The 12,693-nt window shown below is 36.1% G+C and overlaps 1 protein-coding gene across 5 annotated transcripts in view; it reads right to left on the bottom strand.

Moving 5' to 3' along the window:
- The window catches only part of MTF2 (metal response element binding transcription factor 2), a 78,830-nt gene that overhangs the window by 21,230 nt on the left and 44,907 nt on the right, over positions 1–12,693 (bottom strand). For 2 of the 5 annotated variants that reach the window (XM_068540320.1, XM_068540319.1), the window contains 2 exons: positions 3,683–3,881; positions 3,480–3,561 (listed from right to left, as the gene is read on the bottom strand). The exons of 1 other annotated variant lie outside the window; for it this stretch is intronic. In XM_068540320.1, the coding sequence (XP_068396421.1) occupies positions 3,480–3,561; positions 3,683–3,881 (281 nt within the window). Of the gene's footprint in view, positions 1–169; positions 194–3,475; positions 3,562–3,682; positions 3,882–12,693 lie in introns of those variants that run through there. 2 more of the 5 variants (XM_068540321.1, XM_068540323.1) reach the window with 2 other exon arrangements.

Here is a 12,693-nt window from a genome sequence, read left to right as displayed (position 1 = left end):
AAGGGGATGTTTTGTGAACACTAGAACTACTCTCCAGAACACACACCTACCCATGTACATTACTCACTCACCCTACACTGCCTAACATCATGAGACTAAAGAAAAGGGGCAAGGAAGATCCGCCAATGACTCCTTACTCTCAAGATTCAGAACACTTCTTTTTACTTACTAATTTATAAAAAAGGCTGAACACTAATTATTTGATCTCCAGCTTCTGAAATCTGGAACTATGGTGTCAAACAACGTACCTAAACAATATCCCACTGAAACAAAAGTGAGGGGTTCCAGTTATTAATTACATTTTTTTACCTGAATAGGTAAGTTATTTCTTCCTTAAACATTTTTATTCTAAAAACAATTTTATTCTGCAAAATTTAGAATATAATTTTATCACTTTAGCACAATTATTTCCAATAATCTCTTCTCATGAATTTCAATATACATAGTTAAAATACTAATACATACACTTTATTCACATACCAACAATAATAAAAATGTACAATTTTGTGCTATGAGCCAGCATTGTGTTAGGCTCTTGATATGTATTATTTTAATTCCACCATTTATTAGATACATATCTTATTTATAGAGAAGAATTGAGGCTCAGAAAGATAAAGTAAATAATCCAAGTACCCTCAGTCACAGAGTATCAAGGCTAGGATCCAAACCCAGATACACCAGAGTCCATATCCTCTCCACTGTGAGATGCTTCTTTTCATTAATACTATGTAATGTTTCTTCCATCAAAAGCATTTCTCACACTGTAGTTTTCAAACATGTAACTTCTAAAAGCTGTATAATATTCTGTCCGGTGGAAAGAACCAAATTTACTTTATTATGACTCTATTCTTAGATATGCAGGTTACCAAATTTTTTGCTTGTTCGTTTTTTGCATTTTTCCTTTTTTGTTTTGGCTCTTGTCCTCTCTCCTCTCCTCTCCCAGGCTTTGTTCGCTTGGCTGGATGTGGCTTCCCATAGTTTCTCAGTTTATGGCTCCAGTCAGGAGAGCGACCAGACTGAGCCTAGAACCTCTCAGTCCAAATCTGCAACTTCCTGGAAAAGGACCAACAGCCCTAGACTGTGGTAGGTGCCTGATCTGACGCCCACTATAACCATGTGGACTGGTGTAGGAGAAGGCAGTTCCTCGTAAAAGAGGGTGCTGATCCGGCAAACAATATGTGTTCACCCTCAGGAAACAATCCTGAGGAAGCAGAGAATTGCCTTTACTTGCGAAATCCAACATGTCTTTTTTATCATCAAGTTTACAAAAACTTTCTGTGTAGCTTAGTGGCCTTCTATAGTCTCCCTCACTCTAAACCCAAATGACTATAAAGCCACTTCATCTTAGATATGCCAAATTTTTTGTTGTTGTTGTTAAAATAAAGCTACAGCAAATATTTTTCATCTAGATTTTTTACTTATGAATTATTTCTTTTGAATAAACTGCTACAAATGAGTCTGCTGTATAGATGAAAGCATATAAAACATTTTTATGCATTTAATGCAACTATTAAATATCCAAAATAGAAATTTACATTGCCACCAGCAGTGAATCATTTTCACAGAAACCATAACAGTATTAGGTATTAAGATTAAAAAATCCTTTTAAAATTATTTAATGGTTTTAATATGCTATCTCCCTGTTGTAATGTACACTTCTTTGACTACTAATATGACTATACATTGTTCCTATTTATGAAAAATTTTTAAAAGAATCTTATTAGATGAGTGAAATTACTATAATTTATTAAGTTATTGTGATATATAACTACTATAAGCAGGATCCTTACAAGAAGAAAACTACTAAAGCTACACTCCACACTGACATCTGCCATATTGCAATTTTCAGGTTCACTTACTCATTCTATATCAACTGCAAGTTACATACATGTGTGCTACTTTCTGGGTGTTACAAAGAGTTAAATGGCCAAGGAGCTATCCTATCTCATTATAAGGATAGTAAAAGGAGCCAGCGAGGAAAAAACAACCACAGACCACTGAACTGATATATTGGATATGCCACATGTAGGACAAGACGCCCTCACTTTCACAACAACTTTCTATCTATGTACAACTGGTTTTCTTCTTCCTTTCTGGAAGGGAGGAAGGATGAGAGGGAGGGAAGAAGACAGAAACACAGACCTATATTTAACCCACAGGAACCTCAAAAAGGTAGCAAAGTTGAAAGGGACACATAGTTAATACAACGGGAACAGAAGCAGTATAACATGTTTCAGTTCCACCAGAGAGAACCATATTTACAAACTAAGAAAAAGGGATAATTCTGTATGCAGGGTAATAAGATCTGTTCAATATCACTACTGCTGGAGACCTCCCATCTGCCTCCTATTCCTTTTCTCACTGACCCCTCAATTTGAGATTCAAAACGTAAGTTTAGACCTTTAAACTGATCAGTCCTAAAAACTGTAAAAAGTTTCTTTCACTAGAAAGACATTTTACTAGAGTAACAGCTATTGAGTTCTCCACCTAATCCCTGAGTACCATGTATAAAAATGGCAACTAGAACATTCCAATTCCTTTACCAAAACTTTTTTTATTCTTTAAAAAAAAACTAAGAGTGAAATCAAGAAATTGAACACAGCAGTAACCTACCATAAAGTCGCATTTGGGATTCAAATTAAAAACCCAATTGATAAATACTTTACAGAATTTGTCCGTCTCCTTTCTACAGGGGGAGATATAAAAACACCTTAGTGCAGGCCCATTAACCCATTAAAAGGATACCAAAAGTGGGGCTTTAGTGTGCAGCTGAAGTACTCAGATTTTTACTATTCATAATTTTTCATAAATAAAGCACTTTCCATGAAAGAGATACCTGAAAAAAATACCTTTATTTAGCAGATTCAAACAACATACAGCAATTATAGCTTGCAAAAATAAAAAGCGTAACAAGAAACATACCTATAACCAAACCAAAGCATACCTGTATTCATTTTTACCTGTACCCAAATACAGCCTCATTTTCCCATCTAAACATAAAAAACCGTAACTAAGCAGTAATTTTAAACTATTCTTATCAATGAATATTTTTAGCATTCTAAAGCTATTTAATAGTCCTAATTCCCCAAAACATCTGGCAAACAGTATGTTCTCAATAAATATTAGCTCTCTATATTACTTTGTACTAATACAGGCAAGTAACAGTAAAGGTGAAACCGTGTTATTCATATTAGTAACTAAAATTTTTCTTCAAAGTTCTTAGAAGGGTCCTAACAATAATTTATACATGTGCATCAGTGATGCATCTGTCGTCTAATCTATCTCTACCCTAACAGAGCAATTCTTGTTCTTCTTATGGTCTATAAAATAGATTATAACTCCTTGAAGACTCTGAAGAATACACTGATTTTTTTAGTTATCTTAATACACTGTACTAAACAGAATACATTAGAAAATGACAAGCTGAAGAAAATAAAATTTTAGTGTATATCATGTCCAAGGGAAATAGTAGCACCTGCCTGTTTGAATGTCCTTCCAGAGAACCCAGGATTTAGAACTGTCTTCAAATATGATGAAGCAGCTCTGTTTCAATATGTTTATCTGAAATATAGAGGAAAACTTATGGTGATTTATTTTAAAATCAAAACCACGAAGTTAAATTTCAATTCAATATTATTAAAAGTTTACTGCAGAAACAGCAAAAGATATTAAGGTAACTTGCCTTTTTGATAGTTCCAAGATAAAACAAGCCATCTGACCATCTAGCTAGGACATCCTGACCCTCTTCAAATTTACATGCTGGCTTTTTGACTTTATGTCCATCCTGTAAAGACAGCTTGGTCAAGGATGTTGGGGTCTTTTGGTTTCGACGTAAAGGAGACCGCTTGTGGACCAGTGAATTACCTGCCCCTGTAGAGTCTCTGTTTAGGAAATAAATAACCATATATAAGACTGACTGAAAGGGAGGGGATATCTGTATGTGTATGGCTGATTCACTCTGTTGTGCTGTGGAGGCTAACACAACATTGTAAAGCAACCAAACTTCAATAAAAATTAATAAAATGAAACAAAACAGGACTGATTTACTTATAGAGCTTATTTTATAACAATCATATATTTCATGTATTAATCAAATTTTTTACTTATTGAAAACCTTACATTTAGGGAAAATATTAACAAGTACCTCATATCATAAAAACTCTCCAGAAACAAAGAAGTTTAAAACAAAATGATAGCAGTTGTCAATATTCATTCAATGAGGCCAGGATTCAGCAGCCACTCCAAGGTAACATATTCAGGGCAGCTCTCATCAAAATGACAGCTGTAAGTTGAAGTGGGTAGGCCATGGTCATGAGCAAAGGATGCCTTGAATCTCATATCTAGGTTTAGATAAACTAAAAGAAGCTGCATGGTATAATTTCATAAGTACTTGATAAAGAATAAAAATGACTAGGCCAACAGATACACACTACTATATGTAAAACAGATAAACAAAAAGGACCTACTGTATAGCACAGGAAACAATATTCAATATCTTGTAATAACCTATAATGGGAAAGAATCAGAAAAAGAATACATATATAGGAACTTCCCTGGCAGTGCAGGGTTAAGACTCCAAGCTCCCAATGCAGGGGTCACTGGTCAATCCCTGGTCAGGGAACTAAGACCCCGCATGCCATGTGAACAAAAAAAAAAAAAAAAAGAATACATACATATACACATATATACATATATGTATAACTGAATCACTTTGCTGTACACATGAAACACTGCAAATCAACTGTACTTCAACTTAAAAAAAGATTATGCCACATGTAGTTAAAACACACTAACCAGTGACTCTGGCTAGTTGGGTATATTCAACTCATTGGAAGGGTAGTCATGACCTACCTACAGGGAATCACTACTGAATTAAGCCTTGTTTATTGACGGAAATGTGTCACAGTCCCTCAAATACGCACACTGGAAGTTTAAAAAAAAAAAAACTAAGAGCCACCAATTTCACAAATCATACTCAACTGAGAAGCCAATTATAAGATCACTTACATTTTTTAAGCAAAAGACCCTAAAATTACATACTCCAAAATTACATTGTAACTTATATATGTTACTGTATAAACAGCATAGCGTACCACCAACAGCTTTCTTAAAGAAAACAAAGCCATATTTGTTTGGTTTCACTTTCCAAATTTAGATTTTTTTTTACTAATTAAACATACAACAGTACATAAAACTAGACAGACGATAATTCAAAAACAGTATAAAAGTTAAGTAAAAACAAAACAAGTAGGGAAGAAAAAAAATGTTTCCAGTTGGGATTACATACTTTCAGTACCTATAAGGATAAACAAATTCTGGGAAATTCTGTCATAAACTACAACATGAACAAACCTTAAAGACATTATGCTAAAGCAAAATCAGCCAGACAAAATGGACAAATACTGTATAATTCCACTTACATGAGGTTATAAGAGCAGTCAAATTGATAGAGACAGAGAGTAGAATGGGGACTGCCAGTGGCTTGGAGGAGGGAGGAGAAACTAAAGTGTACAGAGTTTCAGTTTGAAAGATACACTACATTTTAAAAATATCCAAAGGAATATGGGCTTCCCTGGTGGCACAGTAATTGAGAATCTGCCTTCCAGTGCCCAGGACATGGGTTACAGCCCTGGTCCGGGAAGATCCCAAATGCTACGAAGCAGCTAAGCTCGTGCACCGCAGCTGCTGAGCCTGCGCTCTGGAGCCCGCGAACCACAACTACTAAAGCCCACGCGCCTAGAGCCCATGCTCCGCAACAAGAGAAGCCACCGCAATGAGAAGCCCGCACACTGCAACGAAGAGTGGCCCCCGCTCGCCACAACTAGAGAGAGCCCAGGCACAGCGGCAAAGACCCAATGCAGCCAAAAATAAATAAATAAAATAAATAAATTTATTTAAAAACTTAAAATTAAAAAAAATAAAAATAAAAATATCCAAAGGAATAATGACTGATAGCATCCCACATTTGCTAAAAAACACTAATCTATATAACCAAGAAGTTAAACAAAACTCCAAGTAGGATAAATACAAACAGATACACATCCAGACAAACCACAGTAAAAATGCTGAAAGACAGAGAAAATCTTGAAAGCAGCAAGAAAAATAATTCATCACATGCAAGGAAACCCCAGTAAGGTTAACTTCTCATCAAAAACAACGAAGGCCAGAAGGCAGTGAAATGACATATTCAAAGCACTGAAAGAAAAAAAACTGTCAATCAAGAATCTTATATCCAGCAAAACTGTCTTTCAAAAATGAAGGTGAAATATACTCCCAGATAAACAAAACCTAAGAGAATTTGTTGCTAGCAGAGCTACCTTACAAGAAATAAAGGAGGGGCTTCCCTGGTGGCGCAGTGGTTGAGAATCTGCCTGCCAATGCAGGGGACACGGGTTTGAGCCCTGGTCTGGGAAGATCCCACATGCCGCGGAGCAACTAGGCCCATGAGCCACAATTACTGAGCCTGCGCGTCTGGAGTCTCTGTTCCCCAACAAGAGAGGCCGCAACAGTGAAAGGCCCACGCACCACAATGAAGAGTGGTCCCCACTTGCCGCAACTAGAGAAAGCCCTCGCACAGAAACGAAGACCTAACACAGCCATAAAATAAAAAATAAATTAATTAATTAAAAAAAAAAAAAGAAAGGAGGTTCTTAAGGTTGAAATTAAGTAAACCAAGGTAGAAATTCAAATACACACACACACACTAAAAAAACAAAGAACACTAGGAAAAGTAACAAGGTAATTATAAAAGACAGTATAAATGCATATTTCCTCTAAAGGAAACATATGGAAAAATATGTACATAACTGTATTGTTAGGCCTATAACATATAGGAATGTAATATATTTGACAATAAGAGCACAAAGGTGTTGGTGGGAACAAAATTGTATTTAAGTAATGACACCAGATGGCAGCTCCAACCCATAGGAACAAACCTAGAAAACCAAAAATGGTAAGTAAAGTAAATATAAGTGAAATGAGTGTGTCAAGAAAGTATCCACCATATACCAAAGCAAGTCACTGTTTCAAGTAAAAAATGGTGTTCCATGGAAAAGCTACTAGCTCAGCCAGCAACTCAAACAATGGCGTTAATACTTTATATATATATATATACTTCCTATTCTGTCACACATAACATTAAAAACCTAAACTCAAGATTAAGATTTAGTGAAAATAATTTCTACTGTTTCATCAAGAATGTTCTTGAACGAAATAGGGTTTTCTGCGTGTGTGTGCACATGTGTGTTTTGTTTGTTTTACTGTGAGTGCTCAAAAATAAAGAATGCTAGCACAGTTTGATGCCTTGTTTCATGCTAAGGCACACAGCAGTCTGACCAAACACTGTTTTTACGGCATTGTACAAATGTCAACACAGTGGGAAAGCAAACAACATCTTAGTATTATCATGAAAATAGTTTAGACCTTGCAGACCACCTGAAAGGACCCATGGATCACATTTTAAGAGCCATGCTCTAAATAAAGGAATATATATTGTCATACATTATTATCAGAGTCAGCTGTAAGGAAAAGGCATTTCAATACTATAATTAGAAGGGTTAAAAGACTTAAAAGCCTGACAAGATGAGTCCTAGATAAGTAAAAATGGAGAATGAGTCACTACAATAAATTTTATCAGCAGGAATCCTCAATGCCAGGCTGAGAACTTTCTCCAGACAGTGAAACAATACCTTCAAATCACAGTATGAAAATGACCCTATGAGCAAGCAACTTTCTAGAAAGCTACAAATCCAGTGGTCACAGCACGACTTTGCTTCCCTTAAGTTAAAAAAACTGACTTAAAGCCTGAGCAACCTAATTAATTACGGGTGAGAAATGACCTCAACAGAATGCCAGGGTGACTACAATGACCTAGAGCCTTCCAATTCTAGAGTGGAAGATGTACAAAAATCAAAACTGCAAACATTCCCAGATAGTTTCATATGCTCTGCTATTGCTTCAACAAATTCCCTCCCTTTTTCATCTTTGATGGCAAGGTCTGTCCCCATCTTACTCTCCATTATATTACTCCCACTACACAGTATGTCCTTAGATCTTAAGAAATGAACCATTAAAAATTTTTTCTCCATCTCCTAGTGTTTCCACCTTGCTTCTGCTAATATTTCTGGTGTAACATGTATCAACGGTACCTAATCTAATAACAGTTGCCCTTGATTCCTTATGCCCCCCTCCCACTACCACCTCCTTATTGTTTCCCTTCCATTCACAGCCAAACCTCTAGGGAAAAGTTACTTGAGTGATTACTATGTGCTCAACCACACATTAAGCTTTCTGCATATTTATTCTTTCACAGATCATTTGTTAAGCCTCCATTATGAGCCATTTACTGTGCCAGCGGAACAGAGATAATACTCAGAACAATGTTATGGAGCCATTTTTACAGATAACGATTTCACAGATCCCTTTTTACATATGATAAAACTGTAACTCTAAGAAGACAGATTAAATAACTTGACCAAAGTTATAGAATTACAGACCAGAGCCAGCATTCAATAAATCTTTCTACTGGCACCTTACCAGTAGCATTCAACTATTCTTAAAAACTTGCAAGGATCGAGGCAGGAAAAGAAGAGAACTAAAATTCCCTTGATTCCTTCTTCCCCTCCCACCACTTCCTCTTATTTCTTCCCTCCCATTCACAGCCAAACCTTTGGGAGAAAGTTATACACATTTAACTGTCTCTGCTCTTACAGTCATTCCCATTTAGTCTGAAACCCACTGCAACACACACCACCACTCTCCCACCCAAACATTCCACCAAAACCAGGGAATGTGTGTGTTACTCTTATTCACAGTTGTATCCTCAATGCTCTATATAGGGCAGGGTACATAAAAGTCAGAAAGGTTATATGGAATTTATAAAGTTCAAATTCAATTCAAAAAACTCTATATTTAAAGTAACATTTTTTCTAAAAATGAATCTATGCACAAATAATCTGTTTGCTCTGAGTAAACAAGAGACTCTAATTCACATTCTAAGGCAAATACACACCAATCTTTTATCCATATAAACATGGAGAACATAAATCATGTATTATATAAAACTGCTTTAATAAACAGATATTCTGTAAAATTATTACCCTCTTTTAAAAGTCCTCTGCCCCTAAATTAGACATTATGGTAATAATAAAGCTATTTCATGTGAATTGCAAAAAAAAAAAAAAAAGAAAGAAAAAAAGAAAATTCCTCTGCCCAAAGAAATTTTAGAGAAAACAAAGTAAGAAAGGGTAAATGACCCAATGACCCATAATACCACAACTCAAACATAACTAGGATAAACAATGTACATCTTCCCCTCTAAGGAACTTCCCCCCATTTTTTAACATATTTCTTGGAGTATAATTGCTTTACAATGGTGTGTTAGTTTCTGCTGTATAACAAAGTAAATCAGCTATACATATACATATATCCCCATATCCCCTCCCTTTTGCATCTCCCTCCCACCCCCCATCCCACCCCTCTAGGTGGTCACAAAGCACTGAGCTGACCTCCCTGTGCTATCCCCCCATTACTGTCACTGATTACTTCCCTCCTCTCTAGAATGTATCCTTTACTAGAAGTTAAATTGATTTTTAGAATTTTAGAATTTATTATTTCCTTTCTGATTACAAAGGTAAACATGCAGCTGTTTAAATAGAGAAATCAAAACTGAAAATTCCCCATGCTACTTCCTGAAAAGAAATAATGATGAAAACAAAACTGTTCAACTCCTTATTTTTCTTACATATATAATCCATATGTAGATATAATTTACATATGTTTTAAAAGAAGTGGATTATTACACGTACTGCTCTACAAGCCTTCTCACATAACAATGTATCTTAGCCTATGTAATGTCCATCTGTATAATAAAAGTATGTAAGATAATCTTTCCATCAGCTGTTAAGCTACTTTCCAACTACTACCCAACTGAGGAACACTGAGGATTTTCTAGCGTTTTACTATTACAGACAATAATACAAAGTTCATCCCTTTAAATTTTATTTTTAAAGTATTCCAAATACTATATAAGATAAATTCATAAAGAATAATTACTACATCAAAGAATATGCATTTTCCCTTTTATTGTAGAAAATTATAAATATATACAAAAGTAGACAAATATAATGAACCATCAGATATTCACCATCCAGTTTCAATTATCATCTCATGATGAGTACTGTTTCATTTAAACACCCCATTTCCTCCAAACCCTTATTATGTATATATTTAATGTGATACATATTGTCAAATGAATCTCAAAAGTGGTACCAATAACACTCTGACACTGGACTTCCCTGGTGGCGCAGTGGTTAAGAATCCACCTGCCAATGCAAGGGACACAGATTTGAGCCCTGGTCAGGGAATATCCCACATGCTGCGGAGCAACTAAGCCCGGGCGCCACAACTACTGAGCCTGAGCTCTAGAGCCCACATGCCACAACTACTGAAACCCACGCACCTAGAGCCCATACCCCGCAACAAGCGAGGTCACCACAACGAGAAGACTGCGCACCGCAATGAGAGTAGCCCCGCTTGCCGCAACTAGAAAAAGCCCGGGCACAGCAACAAAGACCCAACACAGACAAAGACAAAATATAAATAAATTAATTAATTAATTAATTTTAAAAAACCAACACTCTGACACTATCAGAGTAGTACTTGATGGCCCACACCTTCACCAAAATGGAGTGAGCATTATCCTTTCGCTATTTGACAACACACACAAGCACGAATTTCCATCTATATTTCTATTATTGAGAAGCTTTTCTTCCCCATAAATTTGTTAACAATTTGTATGTCTTCTGGGAACTGCAGTTGATGTTCTTTGCCTGTTTTTAAAACTGAAATGTTAATCCTTTCCATAATGATTTTCAAGAGCATCTTATATACTTTGAACTTCATTATTATACAAGTTGGAAATATTTTTCCCAGTTCATATACTGTAAAAGTTCCTTCATAAATAGACTTTTTGATTGGGAGAATAGTGCTTCTGAGTGCTCAGTTGACTCTGGTCTATGGCTACAAAGCTGTACCTCTCATCTTGCATCAAGGCTATGCTGCCTCTCATGTTTAAGTCAAGCCTGAGAAATTTACACAGAAAACCAAAACAAATAAATAGGTTGGCCCACCTGCCCTTTCCTTAAGCTCTGTACTCCCTACCTTTGCTGTTGGGTTATGAATGCTCTTCTCAACACCCATTAAACCTCCAGTCCGTACCTTTTCTTTTTACTGGATGTTAAGAGTGTCTAGAATATTCCTGCTTCTCCCAAATGGAGTTGATGCAAGCTAAATTTCACAGTATTGGGCAGATAATCTTTAGCATATAAATTCAATGCAATTCCAATGAAAACCCCAGCAGAATTTTTTGAGGTCAAACACTTCAGAAAATTAATATGAAAAACTAAAAGTCCTAGAATAACTAAGTCAACTTTTAAAAGGAAGAACAAAGAGGTGAAGACTTGCCCTACCAGATACTGTGACACATTCCAGAGAAAACTGTTCTGTACTGGTAAGAAACAATCTATTAACACCAGTTGAACAAAACAGGTATTTCCAAAACAGATCTATTTATGGGAAATTGTTAATGATAAAAATGATACTATAAGTCTGTACAGACAGGATGTATTATTTACTAAACAGTGTTGGAGAAAATGGCTCACTTAAAGGGAGAAACAGTTGTATCCCTAGTTCACAATACACAAAAAGGTGAACTCCAAATGGACCAAAGACATAAAGGTAAAATGTAAAACTTGAATCTAACTGGAAAATGTAGAATATTGTTTTGATCTTGGAAGTGGAGCATACATTCAAAAACATGGAAAGATTCTGCAGAAGTGTTGATAAAAACGGAAACAGAACAAAATATATAGCACAATTATCATTTATGCAAACTGAAAAAATGCATACGTAACACCACCATATATTTTATAAGGACACATACATATACAGGATGCATATTAAATATATTCAAGTGGGTATGTTAAGACAATTGGTAAATGAGAGCAGGGATGTGACTGAGGATTAGGGAAACTGGACAAATCCTGACCACAGACTTGGGATGACGTAGCACACTCATAACATATGATACAGGTAACTGAGCAGGAGTCGAATCATATTTCAACAGTACTCACTACTACTATTGCTATTTGCTTTTGAAATTTGACGACACACACATAAAGACTATTTCTATCTATAATACTATTATTATTAGAGTAGCATTTTTTTTTCATCACTACTACTGATATCCATCTTGAAGGAGACTGCGTGGACAAAAAAGTTTCTTTCCTTGAAATCAAGTGGAGACCAAGGGTTCAAGCCACTCCTTCCTTCTTGGTTTACTACTCATACAGTAAATAAGACCCTGACTCAAGAACTTGAGAACTGGATGTATAATTCAAATAGTGTGGCTTTTTCTCTCCCCCAGCCATTCCCCAACTTATTCCCCCAGCTAACTAGGAAACTTTCTGATTGTTACTTGTGAGACCATGGACAGTTTATTTCATCTGTCTGAGATAATCTATGAAGACTACTACAAGGCTAATATTAAAATACATGAAGGGGCCAGACAGCCCGGGCGCTGAGGGAGCAGAGACTGCCTTGTTCCCGGGCGCCGCATATCTTGTCCAAGGGGGTCCTAGAGGCGCCAGGCAGGAGCAATCCAGGAGCCACTGGGTGCCAACAGCACATCCTTGT

Source organism: Eschrichtius robustus, chromosome 3, assembly GCF_028021215.1.
Source record: "Eschrichtius robustus isolate mEscRob2 chromosome 3, mEscRob2.pri, whole genome shotgun sequence".
NCBI classification, from domain to species: domain Eukaryota; kingdom Metazoa; phylum Chordata; class Mammalia; order Artiodactyla; family Eschrichtiidae; genus Eschrichtius; species Eschrichtius robustus.
The sequence above is the reverse complement of the archived record's forward strand: the minus strand, read 5'-3'. Positions and strand labels throughout refer to the sequence as shown.